This window comes from Podarcis raffonei, chromosome 3 (genome assembly GCF_027172205.1).
Source record: "Podarcis raffonei isolate rPodRaf1 chromosome 3, rPodRaf1.pri, whole genome shotgun sequence".
Taxonomy (NCBI): domain Eukaryota; kingdom Metazoa; phylum Chordata; class Lepidosauria; order Squamata; family Lacertidae; genus Podarcis; species Podarcis raffonei.
Genome location: NC_070604.1, coordinates 35,647,236 through 35,668,796, shown reverse-complemented (window position 1 = coordinate 35,668,796; position 21,561 = coordinate 35,647,236). Strand labels below are relative to the sequence as shown.

At 42.4% G+C, this 21,561-nt stretch overlaps 1 protein-coding gene across 5 annotated transcripts in view; it reads right to left on the bottom strand.

Moving 5' to 3' along the window:
- Positions 1 to 21,561, bottom strand: part of PRIM2 (DNA primase subunit 2) — a 65,582-nt gene that overhangs the window by 41,948 nt on the left and 2,073 nt on the right. Inside the window, exons 1-7 of one of the 5 annotated variants that reach the window (XM_053381144.1) lie at positions 16,977 to 17,179; positions 15,858 to 16,026; positions 15,463 to 15,566; positions 14,287 to 14,366; positions 11,890 to 12,010; positions 5,384 to 5,479; positions 4,378 to 4,515 (exon numbers count right to left, since the gene is read on the bottom strand). In XM_053381144.1, coding sequence (XP_053237119.1) covers positions 4,378 to 4,515; positions 5,384 to 5,479; positions 11,890 to 12,010; positions 14,287 to 14,366; positions 15,463 to 15,566; positions 15,858 to 16,011 — 693 coding nt within the window. In that variant the 5' untranslated portion in view covers positions 16,012 to 16,026; positions 16,977 to 17,179. Of the gene's footprint in view, positions 1 to 4,377; positions 4,516 to 5,383; positions 5,480 to 11,889; positions 12,011 to 14,286; positions 14,367 to 15,462; positions 15,567 to 15,857; positions 16,027 to 16,813; positions 16,955 to 16,976; positions 17,180 to 21,561 lie in introns of those variants that run through there. The other 4 variants (XM_053381145.1, XM_053381146.1, XM_053381142.1 and 1 more) reach the window with 4 other exon arrangements.

Below are 21,561 nucleotides of genomic sequence, written 5' to 3'. Positions count from 1 at the left end.
CCACCCCCCTCCAGCCCCATCACATGCCCTCAAAGTCTGTTCTGGATGGGTCTCCAACCTTCCAGAGCACATTTATTTTTTAGAAGGTGGGGCAGGGAAACTGAAGCTGCAAACTGGGGGAGAAAGAGAAGCCCCACTGAACAAGCAGACTCCTGCTCTGCTTGCGTAATGGAGCTCATCCAGAGACTTTTGAATCATTTTGTCTGGATGGATCAGAACAACCACTCAATGAGTTTATCAGCTCCCAGTTCCATGTTATAATCAGGAAGCGAGAGTGCCAACCAAACTGAAATCTATTCTGGAATTTAAATCCAAACATTCTAGAAGTATATATTATACATCAAAATATTTTTCCATAATGCAGGCTATGAAGCTTTCTGGAATTAACACAAACATGTTAACCAGTGGCAACTGTCCCTCCCTGTGGATGACACACACCCATTCATAAAACAAAGATATTGTCTTATCTTCAAGATCCCAATGAGAAAGGAAAGGGGTCTTTCACTGTTCCAGGCATGAGAGACCAACCTTGCCCTTCCTGCCCACTTCACCCAATACTTCAAATTATCTGTCAATGTAAATATGTAGAGCAATGGTGTAAATAAATGCAAGGTCAGATTGGGCAGTGTATCTAGAAAGAAGTGGGAAGTGTTTACTTGAACTTCTTTTTCTTGCCTCTCGAGACATTGACGGATGCCAACGAAAACAACAATACCTTTGAGGGACTAGGGAAGTTATGGTACCAGAACAGATCTGCACAACTTACGACAACCCCTAGATATGATTTCTGCTCCTGAAAAAGACCTTTTCAAAACAGTATTTCAACCACTTTTTGAATCAGAGCCCAGCTTAACCATGGATTTTCACCAGGGGTTTAACCCATGACTTTGGTGCCCCTCCCTCAAAAAACCCTATGCTTTCCAATGACTATGCCACCTTTCCCCATGACCCGATTCTTGTTCCTGACCTTCTGCTGTACCTCCAAAATGCAGCATTAGGTGCAGGACAGCTTTATGCTATCCTCCCCATCTCCATGCTTGGGAAGGGGAAGCAAGATTCCATTTCACGTAATGTGGAAACATGCCTCTGCTCAGCCTTCCAGGGAGGGCAAACACCAACAAGCATGAAGTCAAGTCATCGCACCTTCCTCTCCCCAGCCCAAGTCAGAGTGCAATGGGGAGGAAGATTTGGTTCTTGATTTGGCTCTGCACTGAATAGGTGCTCCAAGTGCCCCCAACAGCAAAAGAGGTGCTAAAACCTCTTTGGTTTAAGGCTTCTTCTCAGTTATGGGGAAACCCCTCCCCTGCAGCTGGTCACACTCTACAGAAGATGGCAAGAGAACTTGTCATTTCAGATGTGGTGAGCAGAACTGTGGACCCATGAATTTAAAATATCCCTTCACTCTTAGTCTGCATGGTGTATTATCATGGTTGCACCAGAAGTGGTTTAGTCATGCTGGACACATGACCCGGAAATTTGTCTGTGGACAAACGCCGGCTCCCTTGGCCTTAAAGTGAGATGAGCACCGCAACCCCATAGTCGCCTTTTGCTGTGTACTGAAGTTCTCACCCTGGGGCAGCAGGGGGATACTGTAGATAGTTTTCAATCAGGTCCACATATGCAAATAAGGGATTGAAAGTGACATTCAGTGATTGGATAGTTACAGAAAGTGGTTACTGTTGCGTTGTAGTGGAGGTCTATATAAGCAGGCTGGCTGAACCCTTCAGTTCAGTTCTGTTCTGGCCTGTGAATAAACAAGAGCTGTTTGAAGAATCGCTGTGTCGTCGTCTATGTTCACCCACAACTTAACACTTTTGACTGGACTTAACTGTCCAGGGGTCCTTTACCTTCACCTTCTGTAGCATAGGCTTGGTGGTCAGAAACACATAGCACCCTGTGGCCTCAGTTTAGCACACTGAACAATCGTTTTATCAATATATTAAAAAGCTTCTTAATTGGAGTTTATCCGCATTTAGTTGCATCTGATAAAAGCAACTTTAAAACCAAACTATCCAAACTTCAGCTACCGTGGAATGTTTCCCAAACCTAAATAAATAAACATTCAAAATAATGATTGCAGGTTACACTGCAAAATCTTAAAGTGAAAGTTCATAAAGATTTCTGTAGTCTCCAAGAACAGTTTTATTATACAAAACTGCCAAAGAAAAAAAACCTTTACAAGTACGAAAGAAGCTATTTCAGTGTTCTGCTGTCTCCTAGCAACTAGGATCTGCTGGTGTCTTCTCATCACAAGTAGGCCATTTGTATAAAATCTGTTGTGTTTCGGGGCAGTCATGTGTCAAGCAAAGCAATGGTATGCACAGCAAGAAGCTTCCAGCTATAAATAAAATAGCAATGATAGTATTTTCATTAGGAACCTAAGAAGCTGTCTTACACCAAATCAGACAATTGGTCCACCTAGCGCCATATTCTCAACACTGACTAGCAACAGCTCTCCAAGGTTTCAGGCTGGGAACATACACAAACCTAGAAGGAAATTCAGAGGACTGAACTCGAGGCCTCCTGCTTACTGAGTAGATGCTCTACCACCAAGCAACAGACCTTCCCCAAACAGGTAATGCAACACTGAAGAAAGGTTATTCAGTTCGATCACAAAATAAGCTGGAGCAGAATCATGCTACTTAACAAAAACAGGAGGGGTCAGTGGAAATGCTATCTGTGCAACAGCACCAACGGACCCAAACCATTTGCATGTTATCTGTACAAATAACCTTGTAAAAACCTTGCAAAACTACAGGCTTCCCAGTTCACGTCTCAGCCTTTTAAGTCGCTGTGATACACTAGCGCTGTAAAAAACATCAAGTCTTATGCCTGAAGGAACGAGTTAATTCTGAAGCACAAAGAAACCTTGGCCATGAGCAGAGAAACAAAGACTAAGATCCTCTTCAAAGCCACTTCCATTAATGCAGACACAGGAGAACCGTTATATTGATTTGAACTTTCCACTATAGCTCCTTATGTTTCAGAAACTATCTCACCTACTTCTTACAGTGTTTGGAATTTCTTTTTTAAAAGCTATTAATACATGATGAACAAGCAAGAAAGTGGCTAAGCTGCAGAAACTACTTTTTTAAAGGTTAAATGCTAGCAATCATTAATATATGATGGCTTGAAAAACTGCACTTAAAAAAAGACAGAAGCAGTCAAATTTGCAGATGATAGAAAGATGGGAAGGACCAGCTGAAAACTGGACAACTAGGATAATGGCAAAATGAAAACTCTGGACGAACTGTGGACTGCAACTCTCTCCTACATGAAGATTACAGAATTAATGACCAGACAGCCAACACTTTTGAGAATGGCAAACTAAGCAAGAGTCAACACTGATGTGTCACAGAAATAGCAGATTTCATATTTTTTTTACTTGTAGTAACAACCATGTTTTCAACACACACACAAAAAACAGTTATACTCAGCATCACTCCAACCTTGGTTTGAAGTTCTGGACACTACATTTCAGGACTGCATTAATAAGTTGTTGTTGGCATCCGTCTGTCTCAAGAGACGATGGAATGAACCTCTGGGGATGAAGTCAAACAGCTGCATCAGCAGCACTAAAGTGACTTGTCCAGATGAGAACTATACGGATTTTTATTTTTTTTAAGAGTGTGCTGGCAACAAATCCTTCCCCAAGCAACAATGTTTATTCTGTCTCTAAGAGTAATACAGCTGACTGAATAGCAAGCAAGTTGAAAAACAAGCATCACTATTTAGTATTACAGTGGTACCTCGGGTTAAGAACTTAATTCGTTTCGGAGGTCCGTTCTTAACCTGAAACGCGTGATTTCCGTTCTCATCCTGAGGTAAAGTTCTAAACCCGAGATACTACTTCCGGGTTAGCGGAGTCTGTAACCTGAAGTATCTACAACCTGAGGTGTCTGTAACCCGAAGTACCACTGTATTGTTATTTATTAAATTTGTATACCGCCCTATACCTGCGAGTCTCAGGGTGGTTCACAGGATAAAATCCAATATAAATAATATATATTTCTGCCCCTGTTCCTCTACCTGTTCCTAATATTATTCTGAAGTTTGCTGAAATGGAGCGAGCGGAAAACTGCTTGTCAATAAGAACTGCCGTATAAAACCACTGTGTATTACTAATGCCATCTCAAGCAGAAAGGCTCCAATTTTACAATGTACAGTAAGGTGAAGTCTTACATAATGAGAATAAGAAGCTTTTTTTAAAAAAGAAAAAGATGAAGCAGTTGAAGTACTTCTCAAATCCTGAAAGACAAATCCCCATGCCCTATCCCAATCACCTTTCGCAGGCTGAATGGAATGTTACCATTTATAAAAATGAAAACCGAAAAGGGAGTGTAAAACACAGAGCAAATTAGGAAGAAAAATACTTACTGCCAGGGCTTTTGACAGTTTGGTTCTGTAATTGTTCAGAACAATGGTAACAAAATCTTGCTGAGGTACATAGGCATAGCCGCCATGCAGGTAAACTTTTCTCACACGGACTAAATCCACAGCATCACAGAAAGGAACCTGAAAGACAGAACAGGCAGATGTAATCTCTGAAAGGGACTGGCTAGGCCATTTTTGATAAAGACCTCTTTTTCTTCTTCTTTTTTTAGCACACTCAATGGTCCTGAGAAGCCTAACGTGAAACAACAGTGCTTCCAAGTCTAAATTTGGGAAGATTCCTTTAGAAATCATTTCACAGAAATTACTTTCCTTCTGGGTATAATGGGTGGAATTCAACTTAGTGCTAAGGAGCTGCTTGCCTTCTTCCCCCCGATCCACATGTTGTTCTGGAAGTTCTCTCAAGCCTCTAGAGTGGATCTGAGGGAGGTATGAGGGGCACAGGAGGAAAGACCCATTGCATTAGGGGGAAACCTTGTGCCGGCTTCTACTAACAGAATAGCGTAGTCGAATGCAGCCCAGTATTTGTTTTACCCAACTTCCACCCAGGGAAATACAGCATCTGCTTAACTGCATAGATATTTGCAGTGTAGGATTACTATATACATTGGCAAATCATTTCCTTTAAGGCAAGTCATATACATAAGAACTGTAGGCAGAAGCAATTAGAAAAGGAAGTAGTAACACTATTCACCCAAATGGGTTGGGAAATTGAGGTTATGAGAATGAAAATATAGTGGTACCTTGGGTTACAGACGCTTCAGGTTACAGACTCCGCTAACCCAGAAATAGTACTTGGGGTTGAGAACTTTGCTTCAGGATGAGAACAGAAATCGCACGGCGGCAGCGGGAGGCCCCATTAGCTAAAGTGGTACCTCAGGATAAGAACAGTTTCAGGTTAAGAACGAATTAAGTTCTTAACCCGAGGTACCACTGTACAGATTTTTTCATTTATACAAAATGCTGCCACCACCTCAGCCTGCTCACTTACCTTATAAAAGACAAACTCTTCTATTTTAACGCCACCCAAACCAGGAGTTGAGTTTCGCAGCTTCTCTCCAATGTTCAACTTTTCGGATTTTGGAATCTAAAACAAAAGTTATTGGCTTTGAAAATCACTGAAAACATTATAAGAGAAGATCTCTTAGTTACAACGTTAAAATAAATGAAGCATCTAAGCTAAGCCTTGCAAAAATGTGGAACTCAGGTGTAATATTAAAGGGAAAGGAATGAAAAAGGAATGAAAAAGGAAGACGACTCATCTGAATGAGGAAGTAACTATTTGAATTAGGTAAATGAAGTATGAAGTGTTAAGAAATAAAAATGGAACTAACATTAAGAAGTTGTGTTCTATTTCCCTCCCCCCTTCAACATCCTCCATCCTCAAAACTAAGCCTTTGAGAAGTAAAAGCAGAAACCGAGTCTACCTTCCCATGGTTCCCATGGTTTTACAATAAGGAGCCTTATGCACCATTAAGCAAGCTGGAATGGAATAGAGCCCCATAAGGAAGGCCTTTAGAAGTTCTTCCATAGTTGCTTCCCAAGGCTCCTGGATATTCCACAATTAGCAGTCCTGCCATCACCCCAAAATCATTTCAACCAACCCAACATCATGAGAAGATATGTTTAAGATCTTCAGACGATGCCCTGTTGACTGCGCTGCAGCCTAAGGAACTCTACCCTGTGATAGCACAGAGGTGAATATTCTCAACACTGGCATCTTTTTTTCGTGGAATAAATTCCCCTCACCCCCACCGCCAATAACTGCAGGTGAGGTTTCCATCATTTATTAAAACTCAGCTTTTCACTCAAGCATTGCCTGACCATCGATACCAGTTTTAAACTGCCTTCTAGAGCGTCTTGATAGTTGGATAAGTTATTCTGAAATGAAGCACTTTCCAAAGAAAAAAAGAAACTAGCATGGACGCCAACTTTCTTTTTAAATGCACCAACAAATTTCAAGAACCTGCTGTCTAAAATCCTAATAACAATTCTTGTAATTACCGTATTTTTCGCACCATAGGACGCTCCGTCCCATAGGACGCACCTAGTTTTTTGGGGGGGAAATAAAGGAAAAAATTTTTCCCTTTATTTCCCCCCCAAAAGCAGGTCAGGGAAACCGAACCAGGTCGGGGAACAGCGGGATGGTGGCGCTGCGCCTCCCTGCTGTCCCCCAAGCTTGTGGGGCCGGCTGATGTCTGCCTGGCGCGCGGGGCGCTCTGCTTCAGTGGGCCCCACCCGCCAGGCAGCAGGCTGCTATCCGCAGCGTGGGGAGCCCTGCTGGGAAATCCTGCAGGGCTCCCCACACTGCGGATGTCTGCCCGGCGCGAGGGGCGCTCTGATTCAGTATGCCCCGCCCGCCAGGCGGCAGGCTGCTATCCGCAGCGTGGGGAGCCCTGTGGGGAACTCCTGCAGGGCTCCGCATGCTGCGGGTGTCTGCCCGGCGCGAGGGGCGCTCTGCTTCAGGGCGCCCCACCCGCCAGGCGGCAGGCTGCTATCCGCAGCGTGGGGAGCCCTGTGGGGAACTCCTGCAAGGCTCCCCACGCTGCGGATGTGTTCCCGAAGCGCCGGGCGCTCTGCTTTCAGGGCGCCCAACGCTCCGGGAAGCAGGCTACTATCCGCAGCCTAGACACGACTAGCGGAGCGCTGCGCTAATCCCGAAGCTTGGGGCGTGCGGAGCTCAGCGCGCCCCAAGCTTCTGGGTGCCGGCAAGGTCTCCGCTAGCTGTGGGAGAGCCGCACGGCTCTCCCACGGCTAGCAGAGCGCTGCGCTAATCCCGAAGCTTGGGGCGCGCTGAGCTCCGCATGCCCCAAGCTTCGGGATTAATGCAGCGCTCCGCTAGCTGTGGGAGAGCTGGGTCTCCCACGGCTAGCGGATAGCTTCCTGAAGCCTGGAGAGCAAGAGGGGTCGGTGCGCACTGACCCCTCTCGCTCTCCAGGCTTCAGCGAAAGCCTGCATTCGCTCCGTAGGACGCACACACGTTTTCCCTTGTTTTTTATAAGGGAAAAAGTGCGTCCTATGGTGCGAAAAATACGGTAAACTCATAATTTTGTTTTCTAATCACATTTCCATTTTTGTAGGGCTGCAAGCTTAAATCAACTAATTGGTGCAGACTACTACTAAACCATTAATCTAGGATTAGACGTCTCTCACCATCATTCAATGGGGATGTTAATTATAGTACTTCAGGGCCTCTCTTTATTGCCCATGACATTTCTAGGGCTGCTTGGACAACTGTCACTATTACTCTTTATCATTCGTCTTCCTTCTAATTAACATTTATTTTCCCCATCCTTTAAAATTCACTGGGGGTTGGTGAATGCTTACAGAGAGGAGCCCCGAGAGGAATGGCGGGCTAGCAGCCACCACTGTTGGTGAGCAGAGTTCAAATGGAAGGTTGCTAGGCAGCTCACAAATGAAGCTGCGTATTGGGCTGCAGCGGGTGGCAAACAAGGGGAAAGTGATTGTCACTCCTTTCAACCCCTGCCTGTTGGCTTGCTTTTTAAGAGAAACAAGCCAAAAGCGAATGAAGACATGGCTGCAGGATGCTGGGCAGGTAGCAACTGCCACTGCTGATGAATTAAAAAGTGAAGTCCAATGGCCCTTAATGAATCTTATGGCCCTTGGTTAGTCAGCAGAGAGTAATAAAGATAATATGAAGTAAAACCTAGACCACTAAGATTGCTTCCAGAAGGTTGGTAGCTTAAGCCCATCCAGGGATAGATGCGGGTAGGATTTTTGCATTGCAGGGAGCAGGACCAGTTTTTGGGTCCCTTCCAACTTACAATTTTGTGATTCTGTGTGATTCTTTTTTACCTGGACTCCATCTTCAAGATATGCTGTAAGCTGTGCAGAGTGGCTGGGGAAACCCAGCCAGATGGGCAGGGTATTAATAATAACTATTATTATTATTATTATTAAGATCAAACACTTTTCTTCTTTGGCTTTCTGGCCTATGTTTTCATGTCAGACATTTACATTACTTATTTGTACTTACGTGCTTTCCAAAACCAATAGAGAAGATTCCCAAGGGAATCAATAGAACCAAATTCTGTTTCTGGGCCAGGAACTGGTTCACCACAAGAGGTTTAAGGCAACTCCTTTTCTATGTCTCTGGCTGGGCTTGCCCAACCTGTCTGCACCACCTGGCCAAAAAAATATGGGTAGGGCATCTTGCTGAAAATAAGGTTTTCTAGCTCAAGTTTCCACTGAATTGCTGGAAGTGAATACTAACACCTGCCTTTTTTAGAAATGTATTGTGTAGACACTAATCTCCAAAACAAAAGCAAAAAAACCCTCCATCATAAAAACCAAGTGGTTTTGATCCAACTACTGGAATTCAAATAGGTTAGAAGCCATGCTTCACCTAGGCAAATCAAAGCACAAGAGATACCCGGCACTTTAAGCTTTTAATTAACTGCTGTCAAAGCACAGTTACCCTTTTGTTGCTTTCACAGAAAGTCAAGAACATTCCATTCACTGAGATGCTGAATTATCAGTGTGCACTTATATCCCTCTACTGCTCAATTAGAAAGGTTTGGAAGTGAAATAAAATGAAAGATGCCTGATCTTTTCAGAACTATTCAGTGATAAAAACAGGAAACTGAAGCACTGCCATTTGCACTACTTAACAAACCTCTCCAAAGACTTTTTGTTGAAAATCACAACAAAATCAAAGAGCAGCTACCTGGGGAAAAACTGAACTTTACTGACTTCTGCTACCCACCCTTATTTTTTGGCACAGCCGGCCAGTAACTGCATTGTAGAGCATTAGCTCCTCCATCTGACTATTCCAGGACACCATTTTTCCTCCCTCGATAGCGCACTGCAATGTACTTTTAACAAAAAAATTGTGTGTGTGTGCACACGCGTATAATACAGGTGTATTTAAATACAAATTCAGGAGTCACTAAAATTCAAGCAGTAGACTGCCTTATGGAAGACATCCAGTCAATAATATCTCAGAAACAATATTAGTACCAACAGAACTATAAACTTCAATTGTACTGTACCTTGCCATTTTCACTGGCTACAATCACAACTGCAAAAGTTTTAAAAATAAAAAAGGAGTATCCATGTTTAATAACAACAACAACAAAAATAATATTTTTTAAGTCTAGTTAATGGTCTAGGGTCAGTCATTCCACAAGCAGCCAACATCCTTCCTGGAGTGCTGAAACACTCTGAAGCACTTCTAGGAACTGAAAGTGGATTGGGAAAAAGGTTGAAAAAGGAGCAAAATAACCCTTTGACACCTTTTGCATTTAGGCTTGGTGGCAACCCATGCAGGCAGTGCGAAAGGCTTCCTTCCCCTTTTCTAACCTTTACTGAACAAGTCTCTAAAAAGTTTAAAAGAAAGGTTAGAAAATGGGAAGGGTCCCTTCCCCATTGCCTGGTAAAAACAGAGGGGGAATTAGTCTCTCTTCTGTTGAGTGAAAGAGAAAGGGGCCCATTTTTCCTCCACTTCTTAGTTAAGTCCGGGTAGGCCCTTAGAGAGCACCTTGTCTGGGTTGCTCTGAAAACAGCGATACTGCAAATACTGTTCCAGCTTCCCGGGATGAGTGCTGCAACTCAAAAAGATAAACTGCAACACCGTTTCTACTACCCCAAAGGGTTTTTTTTTTAAAAAAGTATTCTGCCATTTGTCAAAGGATTTGAACTGAAGGCTCTCACATATTGTTTATCGGGTTGGTTGCTGTTGGGAGGGTTAACCTTTCCTTAAGAAACACAAGTATAACCAAAGAGAAACCTTCGTACAAATCTTGTTAACCTTCACCATTCTCTTGTACAATTCTGTAGCAACTTTGTCAGCCAAACTTCACAAACTTCATTTTAACCCATCCCCTTCACACAACCTTTCTTAAGTGCTTTTAGGGGGGGGTGATTTCTACTTGGGGAGGAATTTGACTGTTTGCTTTGTTAACCATTCCATCAGTCTCCCTGAAAGCTGCTCTGGAGGCTCTGCTGACACACACTCTTGAACCAATTCAGGGGGCTTGCAGGAAGGGAAGCCCCACTGAACAAGCTGAAGTCCTTGTTCAGGCTTCCACTGATAGGACACATGAGCTGAATCTCACCCTTAGTATGCAAGGATCAGGTGTTAGCGTACAGACTAATTCACACGTCACACTAAGCCAAACCATGGCCTAGTGCTAACACATGGCCATACAGGCAGCAGCCACTTTGCTCCTCCCCAGTCCTTTCTTACTATCGTGCTATGCTGAGCTAAGCCAAGGTTTGGCTTAGTGTGACATCCCAAATGGGGCTTGTGGATAAGCTCACTCCTCATTGAGTACAAGCTGTGTGATGTGGCTGGACCCAACTGCCATCAACTCTTTTAAAAAATAATAATAATTTTTTAATTGGTTTTCTTTTTTAAAGCACAAAATATAGCAACTTTTCACATACATATCAAATACATTTCCCTCCATCCCTTCAACTGGTTTTCCAATTTCCAGTAAATTGTATGTGTATTTTAACTGTCAGTTTCTGTCCTTCTATTTATATCAAGTCCCTTTTTGTCCATAGTCAGATACCATTTTTACATTACGTTACAAGATTTATTTCAGTCTTCGCATTTTTACATTGACCTTTCAAATACTCAATAAATTTACTCCATTCTCTTTGGAATTTCTGGTCGCCCTGGTTCCAGATCCTAACAGTCAATTTGGCTAACTCCGCATAGTCCATCATCTTCATCTGCCACTCCTAACTGCCATCAACTCTTGACCACTGGTCATGATGGCTGGAGATGCTGGAAGCTGGAGTCCAGTCAAGTCCATAAGGCCAGAGGTCCCCCCACCCCTACTCTAAACTATCTCCAAGACACCCATCACCCCTGTAAAATGATGGCTGCCTGTCAATGTGGTACACACGCTAATCAGCAAAATTAATTAATTAGGTGCATCATCTCTATCATTCCCTTCACAGGTTAAGATTATGAATTAGGTATATCATCTCTACCATTCCCTTCATAGGTGTCGCCTATTAGCGCAGATTTTTCAGTGAGAGCATTACATCTTAAGAAAAATACATCTAGTAAATTCAAAAACCCCAGATAAAGCTGTTGACGGTGTGCATTTTACAACCTAACGTGAATGTGTTTTTCACCTAAAAACAAAGCTTGCCCGTAGAAATGAGTCAATCTGTTTGGGATGCATCTTCATAGATGGAACATCAATTTGTAAAACTCAGAGCCAGAATATGGATTTGGACAGTTGTATAGCATTTGGTCTGCGTACTACATAGTCACATCTTCCCTGCTGTCGTATCAGGAAGAACCATACTCAAGATCCTCAGAAAAGCAATGTAAGATTAATTATGAGGCATGGCTGGAGATCAAGTGGCTTTCTACTGACAAGCACAGCAGCCCAAACATGCATTATGGTCAAAAAGGAATGGCGGGGGCGAGATCACAAACTTTGTTCAGTCTTCCATTCAGATATTAAGCATTTCAACACTACCACGTACACCGTAATTCAAAGTTGTGAAACTTACAACATCATATGACAAGCTGACATTTTCAAGGAACTTTTTAGTCAATTCTCCACTTAGCTGAGTGAATCTGTAGCGGAAAAGATCCATTTCTTGCTGGATAAACCACCGCCTAAGCTCCTCCCTGCGATGGAACATGAAACACAGGCTGAAATGTGTTTAATTGTTTTTAAAAACACATAACCACAGTTCTCTACATAGTTTTCCTTTGAAAGTCAAATGAACAAAAATGTAACCTGAAATCTTCCTACAACATTCCAATTTCTACTTTTGGATCAGCGTTTCCTATATAATTTATTTCTTAACAAAATAGTTTTCATTGCTCTTTATTATGCTATTTGCTTCTCTTACATTCTTTTACCTGGACAAAAGAAGTCTCTTCCACTCCATAATGAGTGGCTCTTACAACATTTGAGAACATCCAAGTGCATGTTCATTTAGAATGGTGGCAGAGTGTGTGTGTGTTAAAAAGTCTTGTGGCTGTGGTTGGCCAGGTCAGGCACTGGCTGAGGGATCCATGGATGTTCATGAGTTCCTCACTAGCCTGACCCAGCTGCATCACTACTCACTGACTTCCACAATGGGCCCCTGGGTTAACCACTGCTACACTGGTTGAGTGTTGGTGCAGCTTTTAAATAGCATATTCATATATACTGAATATAGAGAGAGAGAGCACGCACAAGTTGGGTAAATTAATACAGCAGCAACCACCAAGGATATATGGTTTGTTCCTATTCAAAAGTGGCATCAGTGCCCACCCATCACTAAAATGCTGTTCAGAGGCAGCTCTAGGAAGAGAAGAAAAAGAAGAGGAGGAGTTTGGATTTGATATCCCGCTTTATCACTACCCAAAGGAGTCTCAAAGTGGCTAACATTCTCCTTTCCCTTCCTCCCCACAACAAACACTCTGTGAGGTAAGTGGGGCTGAGAGACTTCAGAGAAGTGTGATTAGCCCAAGGTCACCCAGCAGCTGCATGTGGAGGAGCGGGGACACGAACCTGGTTCACCAGATTACAAGTCTACCGGTTTTAACTACTACACCACAGGGAAGTGCCGCTGTTGTTCCTGCCGCAATGGTGACAGCAGAAAAAATACTGCACAGTTGTGGCTGGGTTGGGAAGGAGGGTGTTTAAGCAGCGTGTGTGGAAATTTAGCAAAGACTCCATGGGTTCTGAAAAACGTAAGAGGGCAATGTGTTCTGACAGAGCCAAGAGATAAGAGATAAAAGAGATAAAAAGACATCAGCAATGCTTCTCTTCTCAGCTCTCCTGTTGTTCAGATGCCCTTGGCTCATGCCACGCGCAGAAACTTTGATATGTTGAGAACTGTACATTTTAGAAAACTGGAAAATATTGAGGGGCCGGGGAAAGAAAAACCCTGGAAAATATTTGTGAATAAAAGCAGTGACAATGCAAGCTTTTGCCTCTTGGTGGCACTATTGGACTACTAAAATCCAGCTTTATTTTTCATTACCATCATGCCACCAGATTCACTGAAAAATAATGTCCAAAGTTACCTCACCAACTTGACACAGGATGAGACAGGATATGTGGCTTTTAAAATAAAGATCATTTTAATGCTTTTAAATAAAGACTTCAAACTTTTGCAGAAAAGTCCAAGGCTAATGCAGCTAACATCAATTAAAATATAATAAGCTTGCATCTTAAAAGACCTAGATGGTTACTGATTAAACTGGAAATGGTTACCCGCTTCCTAGAAAGAGTCTCTTTAAGAAGTCTGAATGCCTCCCTCTTTATAACAGTTTTCAGTATTTAATTGCAACACCATATTAACGGGTAAAGTTATTTTATTGATAAGTTGTGTTGCTGTTTTTTTCCTTAAAAGGCACACACACAACACTATACAAATATATGTCCTTTTTAACACATTGCAGTTTACACTTACCTCTCCCCACAAGCAATGCCGAGAAACAGGCTCAATTCAGACAGCTCAACAAGTCATGGCTTTCGCTAACAATAATTTAGAACCCAACTCATGGTGTGAAGTTCCAAATGAACAGGAAAACCATGGTTTGGAAGTGCTTATCAGCTTGGTTTTCCAGTCTTTTAAAGTTCAGGTTCCTAAGCTTACTCCCTTCTCCATGGTGCACCTGCCTCCAGAGATGAAGTGATAGCTTTAATTATAGTTTGTTAATTTGGACAACATGCCAAACCATTGTGAAGCATTTGTAACAATAATTGGATGGGATGTTTCAACTCGGCCATTATGATTTTCATTCTGAAATTGGCAGCGTTTCCCAAATAAGATTAATCCTAAAAGATCTTGGAATGTGGATCAACAAATGGTTACAAAATACACTTTCTCAAATCTTAAAATCCACAACATGATGTTTGTGCTTATTACATGCAATTAAACAGTAACTGGACAAACAATACCTACGATTGGCAGTAGGCAAGACGCAATATGAAATGAGAAATGTGATCTTTTCTTCTTGCATCATAATCCTCTTCAGCCAAAGCCTAAATTACAAAAAAGCATGTTAAGAACAATCATATAATATACTGTAACAACCACAAAAAATACTTTATTATAAATAACTTATAAAATAAAAAGACTTGCAGCACAATCTTATGCATATCTACTTAGAACGAAGTCCAGGCATATAAGGATTGCTGCCGCAATTCTATAGGTCAGTAGTGGGCACACTGCAGGCTTCCGGAATCTATGCTGGGGTTTTTTACTACCAACCAAGATCCATCAACTTGATCAGGGACAAAATCATGGCCAGATGCAAAATTACAGGAAAGCATACAATGCATTCTTCATTATGGGACATAGCTTTGGAATGCTTTGCCCAGAAAGATTTATTCCTTCGCCTTTCTGGTAGTACTTTGTCACTTGAATTTCAATAGGCATTTCATCTGTTTGATACTATCTGGCTTTTTCAACATTTGATTTTCTTTTTTCCAACTGACAGTTTTTATCTGCCACTCTGCCCATTTCATTTTATTTAGTATGTTCTTTCTATGTTATCACTTTTTATATGCAAGTTATTAGACACCTTTGGCGGTCTTTTGTACAGGAAAGCCTATACTAGACATCAAGAGCATCTCCACCCCCATCGTTCAGCCTGGACACTGAGGTCCAGCGCCGAGGGCCTTCTGGTGGTTCCCTCACTGCAAGAAGTGAGGTTACAGGGAACCAGGCTGAGGGCCTACTCGGTAGTGGTGCCTGCCCTGTGGAATGCCCTCCCATCAGATGTCAAGGAAATAAGCAACTATCTGACTTTTAGAAGACATCTGAAGGCAACCCTGTATCAGGAAATTTTTTATGTGTAATGTTTTACAATTTTTTATGTGTTGTAAGCTATCCAGAGTGGCTAGGGAAACCAAATCTGATGGGCAGGGCATAAATAATAAAATAATAGTAATTAATATTATCATCATCATCACCACCACCATCATACATGTCATGGGCAAGGGGCCCCTGAAAGACCTAGTGCAACCATTTTAATCTACCAACACTACTATATTTCTAATATTATTTCTTCCAGTGGCCACAACTACACAGAAATATAAAGTTTATACTCAGTGTTAATTATTCAGTTTTACTTACCTTGTACGGAAATTTAAGAGCCCGAATTTCGGATGCCAGCTTTCTATTATAATCATCTGAACCTTTCACATAACTGACACCCAAGTTCTCTACTACTTTGAGTACTGCAAAGAACAAGACAATGACAGATTTGAAATGTAGCACTGAGTATCTAAGATGCGTCTGAAAATACATATCTGAAAAGTGGTTGGGGGAAAATAATTTGACAACTGATTATAACAAACTTACATAAAAGTATAGCTGATAGCCATACCAAAAATAACTCTTTAATGTCTGAACTCTATGATCCTGAAAATGTTGAGGGTGAGTAAGCGTCACATAAGAATATTTCACAGAAACACATAATCAACCATTCTGAAAATTCAAGGTTTGTTCTAGTCTACACGTTTACTCACATTTGAGTCTGTCAACAGCAAAACTTTCAAATTCTATTAGAGATATATTTTCAGTGGGAGGCTGCAGGTAGAACTGAAGGCTGAGAGGGTATTGATCCTGTCTATCAGCCACCACCTTCAACAACTTCCGTCTGCTGCTTCCAGTAAACAGCATTTTCTCCCTGTAAACCTATAAGAGGACAAACAGAATCACAACAGATTAGGATATAACTAAAGAGTAATAAAAGCTGGTCCAAATGCTAACCACACTTCAGAACATAGATTCCAATGGTACACTAAAGAAAAAAGACTTTCTTTTATTTATTTTAGGTCTATAGACAAAGTCAGAAGAATTTCAAGATTCAATTTTTAAAGATGTATTAGCTGCATCACATGCACAGATTGCAGGTTGTGGTGGGAGAGGCGGAAGCAAGATAACATTTAACCTGAAGCACCACTTTAGCTAATGGGGCCTCCTGCTGCCGCCGTAGCACGATTTCTGTTCTCATCCTGAAGCAAAGTTCTTAACCTGAAGCACTATTTCTGGGTTAGTGGAGTCTGTAACCTGAAGCGTATGTAACCTGAAGTGTATGTAACCCGAGGTACCACTGTAGATCAGAGGGAGGAGGACCATGGACTGGATTTAGACTGCGGTCCTTATGCATACCTGCCTCAGAGAAAATCCCACAAAGAAGTCAATGCGGCTTACTTCCTTTTTTACAATTTTATTTTTTTATTTCAAAAACGTAACAATCGTAAATAAATAAGAATAAAAACGTGCACCCCACTCCCGATACCATTCCACTGTAACTAATCCAACCTCCCAAAATTTCAACGCTTATTGCGATGGTTTGACCTCCCAAAAATTCAACACTTCTTGCGATGGTTTGACCCCTTTTATGTTTTAACAGTTCAAATTCTACAAACAACTTCCCTATCTCCTCAAAATCATTCCCCCTGCATATTCCCCGCCTTACCTTAATAGCACATGTTAATTTATCATTAATAGCTACATCCCAGGCTTACTTCTGAGTAAATGCGCTCAGGAGTAAACTGTTGGGGCCTGGGAACATTGGGCGAGAAAAAAAATCGTAGAGGGGGAGCGAAAGAGATAAATAATCCTCTCACACACATACATACCAGAAACCCGCTCCTCCAAAGCAACCTGCCACTCACCGCGCGGCCCCTTCAGATCAACAACCAGCAGAACCCAATTTCCCGCGCGAAAAGTAACGCTCGCCACGCCCCCCGCCGTGACGTCGCCGCCTCGCTTCTTTCCTTCTTCCGCTCGTTCTGATACCGCCCCTCTGAGCTCGGCTCCTTCCGCCAGCTTCCCGCGGTTGCCGTGGCGACGACGACGCCCCCGCCTTTTTTTTCTCCTTCACTTCCGGGGCCGGAAGTAGGAGGAGCACATCTCCGTCCCGCGGAGAGAAGGCCGCTCTACCCTGTCTTTCAACCCCTTATTCGGCCAAAGCCGTAGAGATAAAGCAAACGCGAGAGTCCAAGCGCAGCTACCGAAGTCCGGTTTCCTAGCGCGACAACTCCGGCGTGGCATGGTCACTTCCGGCACAATTCTGCCCGCGTTCCGTGTCCATTTTTTCCCGTCTCCCTCTCCTGCCTGCCCTTTCCCCGACCCGAAAAAAATGCAAGCTTGTGCTCCGATTTCTTGTCTTTTTGCGTGCGGAGAGAGACGGGGGGAATGTTAATTATTAGCCAAGAGCATCACCTTTGACATCTCCTTAAAGGGCTTGAGTCCTCCGAAGTCACTTAAAAGAGGCTGCAGAGACATTGCTCCTTTCCAGCATCCAAATTTTATGCGTCTGTAGCTGTTTCCATTTTAGTTGTAAGCCGTCTCGAGTCCAGTTAGGGGGAAAAGGCGGGATATAAATAAGTACAATACAATAAAATAAGACAATCTATGTTGTCTTCATGTAACATTTTTATAGGTAACTGAATTTTTGTAATAGTTTGTTTAAACTGTCAAACAGAATATTGCTTAACATGAAAGTTGTTGCTTCGGTTTTTTATAGGCAGCTTAGCAATATTTTTAATACCTTAGGCAGTACAGAAATTAGATAAGCAAGCAAGCAAGCGAGAAGCCAGACATATGAATAGTATGGCTTCTGCAACATCCACAGTCCCACTGCTTGCACTGGGGAAGAAAAAATTCTCTTTCCAGCATTTGGATTGGATCTGTCTGGATTGGATCCATTATCTTCATGGATAGCAAGCAGCAGGGCAGGTTCAAGATCCAGTGGAGAGACCTCCACCTCATTTAAAATTAAAAGGCCATGTCTGTAACTATTGCAAGTGAAAACAAGCATGCAAGAGAAGAGGAATGCTCCCATCCCATTACCAACCCCTGATGGTCAGTGCATCTGACTCAAATCACTATATTTAAGATGCTGACAAAAGGCCCATAATACCTTCAGGATTATATGAAATTGGAACTGGCAGAAGGATGGGGGAAGAGACTGAGCGAGCGTTAATTTCTGAATTAATAGAACTGGGAACAGAAGATTCATACTGACAGATGGTCTTTAATAAATCATTAACTAAAGTGTTTAACTGCATTTTGAACATCTTCTTGTATACAGTGTAGGTAGGCTGTATTCTTAATGTGGGAATGTAGGCACAAGGTTGTTCAGTGCATAATGCCATCTGGTATTATACTACTTTGCAAATTTGTAGCGAGTATCCTTGTTGATTTTTATTTAAATGTGCATTTAATGGGTTTTAACACAAAGGGGCAGGAGAACTATTCTCATTTTCAGCTTGTTACCTTTCCTCCTCTCCCAGTAATCAAGAGACTCCTATGGCTGTGTAACAGTTTTTACTCTGCTGTAGCAGCAGAAAACTCTGGTGAAAATCAGGCTGCTTGACAAATTACAGTTCTACTCACTGCTTGAAATAGTATTTTGGGAACAGGCACATACTGTAACCTGAGATTATTGTCTTTAGATAGGAAAATATCTTCTCTGCTTCAATCAATAGAAATAATTACACTGGATATGCAGAAGTTAATTACTACTGCTAAAAAATTAAGCAAGTCCTCTTCTCTCTGGAATTCCCTTCATATAACTGATATTGCATATGAGTCATGGAAGTACTCTCCAGTGCACAAGCTCAATAATTACTGTTTAAAGTAATTGCTCTTGCACAAAGCTAGGTTAACACTAATGACCTTTTTCCAATTGTAATAAGAGCAAATGTATTCATTTTTAATAAATAGTGCCATGTGTGATTGTACAAAGATCTTTTTTTATCATGAAATAAATAGATCAAACGCTTTTTCTTACAGGTCCAGACAAAAAGTTATCTCCCCACCCCCGACGCTAATGACCCCGCTTCAAAATTAGAATTAGTCCTCTTCTGTGGCAACTGTGTACCATGAAGTTCTCATACAGTAATTTTGAATAATGCTTTTTATTATGACAATTATATATCAAAACACAACGGTGCTGCCCCCTCCCTACGAGTGTGGCTTCCTTACTAGTTCCTTTTGCCAAACTCTGTGTAGGTCCTGGGGCATACAGTGAAATTGGCTGTAAGTAGGCAGAGTCTCTGGAGCTCCATCACAGTGGCGTTCAAGTTTGTTCCACACAGCAGTGAACCTTGGTGGTCTAACCACAACCCCAGTTTGCCGAGTCTCCATCACGTCCTTGCTGCCCTAGGAAAAGGGGATATCAGAGGTAGAAACAGGTCTCTGGCTTCGCCCTCAGACCACTTCTTGTTCTTGGCTTCCTTTGCCATCTGCTCCCTTCACACATGGTGGCTACTACAGTGTGCCAGCGTGAATAAGGCACCAAGTTTGAATTCAGCTGGAAGGACACAGTGCATGGACCCTGGTCTACTTCATGGCAGGAACTCCAACCACTCGTAGTCCCTCAAAGGCCAGCTGTTGCTTCCGTTTTGAGGCTAGGAGGAATTCTGAGCATCTCTCACAGGAACCCACAACTGCATCAATGACATTAAAAAAATAATCAAAGACATTAAAAAATGGCTACAGCAGCTCCTTCATTTCTAGCCAGGGTGAGTTACTTTAGCTGTGCGCTGCTTTAAGCTGAAGCAACACTGTGGCTGGCAAAAATTCCCACATCTACCTAAGTTCTCTGATGTTGTCTTTTCTTCTTTGAAAAGGGAAGGTAATTTTTGGTGGTCTTTTTATGTAGGAGGGCACATGTTGAACACAATAGTGCTTTGATAATGTAAAAAGGAACCTACTATATCAGTTGACACCTGAAATGGTTATTCTGCAATGGCATTAGAAGCTAAATAAATTATGATAAACCAGCGTTGTGGTCAACAGAGAATGAATGCCACAATTTGGATGGAAGGAATGTTATCTGCATTTTTTCCCCCATTTTTGCTACTATATTTGACTTTCACAAAAATGCCCAGATATGTTTCAGTTTGAATGCAACATGAGAAGCTTTTTTATTTCTTTGTGTGACCTGCCACTGGATTTGAATCCTGGCATACATGGTTACCAGGCAATGCCTTTATACATTGCGTGCATATGCTTCCCCAAGTTCCTCGAACAAACTTCTGACATAATATCTGCCAGTTATGTAACAGCTAAAACCTAAAGGAATGTAGCAGTCTCTGTGAAAAAAGTAGCAGTACAATGAAAAAATGTAGCAGTACAAAGGAATGTAGCAGTCTCTGTGAAAAAAGAAGAGATGAGGAAGGTGTTGAAGGGAATCAACCCAAGGAAGGCCACAGGGCCAGATGGGGTAGCTGGAAGGGTATTGAGAGACTGTGCAGATCAACTAGCAGGAGTTTTCACTGGGATTTTAAATCGATCCCTAGCCCAGGCTATTGTTCCATCCTGCCTAAAGTCCTCTATTATCGTTCCAATAGCAAAAAAACCTAACCCGGAAGATCTGAATGACTTTCGTCCAGTAGCACTCACACCTATAATCATGAAGTGCTTTGAAAAGCTGGTACGAAATCATGTCATTGCCTGCCTACCAGAGGGACTGGACACATTCCAATTTGCTTATAAAACGAAAAGATCGACAGAGGACGCTGTGGCGATTGCCCTCCATGCCGTCCTTGCACATTTGGAGCAGCGGGGGGGTTATGCCAGACTGCTTTTTTTAGATTTCAGCTCGGCATTTAATACCATTCTACCACAGCGTCTGATGTCTAAACTGGAAGATCTGGGGCTTCCGTTATCACTTTGTGGGTGGATATTGGACTTTTTGTCAGACCGCTCCCAGAGGGTTCGGTTGGGCCCTTATACCGCTAAAATGCTTAAGACTAACATAGGAACACCACAGGGATGCGTACTCAGTCCGCTCCTTTATATTCTCTACACGTACGATTGTGTCGCTGCTCACCCTAGTAATAGGGTTGTCAAATTTGCAGATGACACAACCGTGATTGGGCTCATCCCTGAAAGGGAGGGTGAAACGCACTATAGAGATGAGGTGGAGCGGCTGAGAGAGTGGTGCAGAGCTAACAACTTGCTCATAAATACAAGGAAGACAAAGGAGCTTGTGGTGGACTTCAGGAGACAGAAGAGCAATATCCAGCCACTTTTGATTGATGGGGTCTGTGTGGAGAGGGTAACAACGTTCAGATTTTTGGGCATTGAATTACAAGAGGATCTGTCCTGGAGTGTCAACACAAGGGGGCTTGTGAAGAAGGCGCAGCAGAGACTGTACTTTTTGAGAATTCTAAGGAAAAACCATCTTCCGCAGAAACTGCTGCTTGCCTT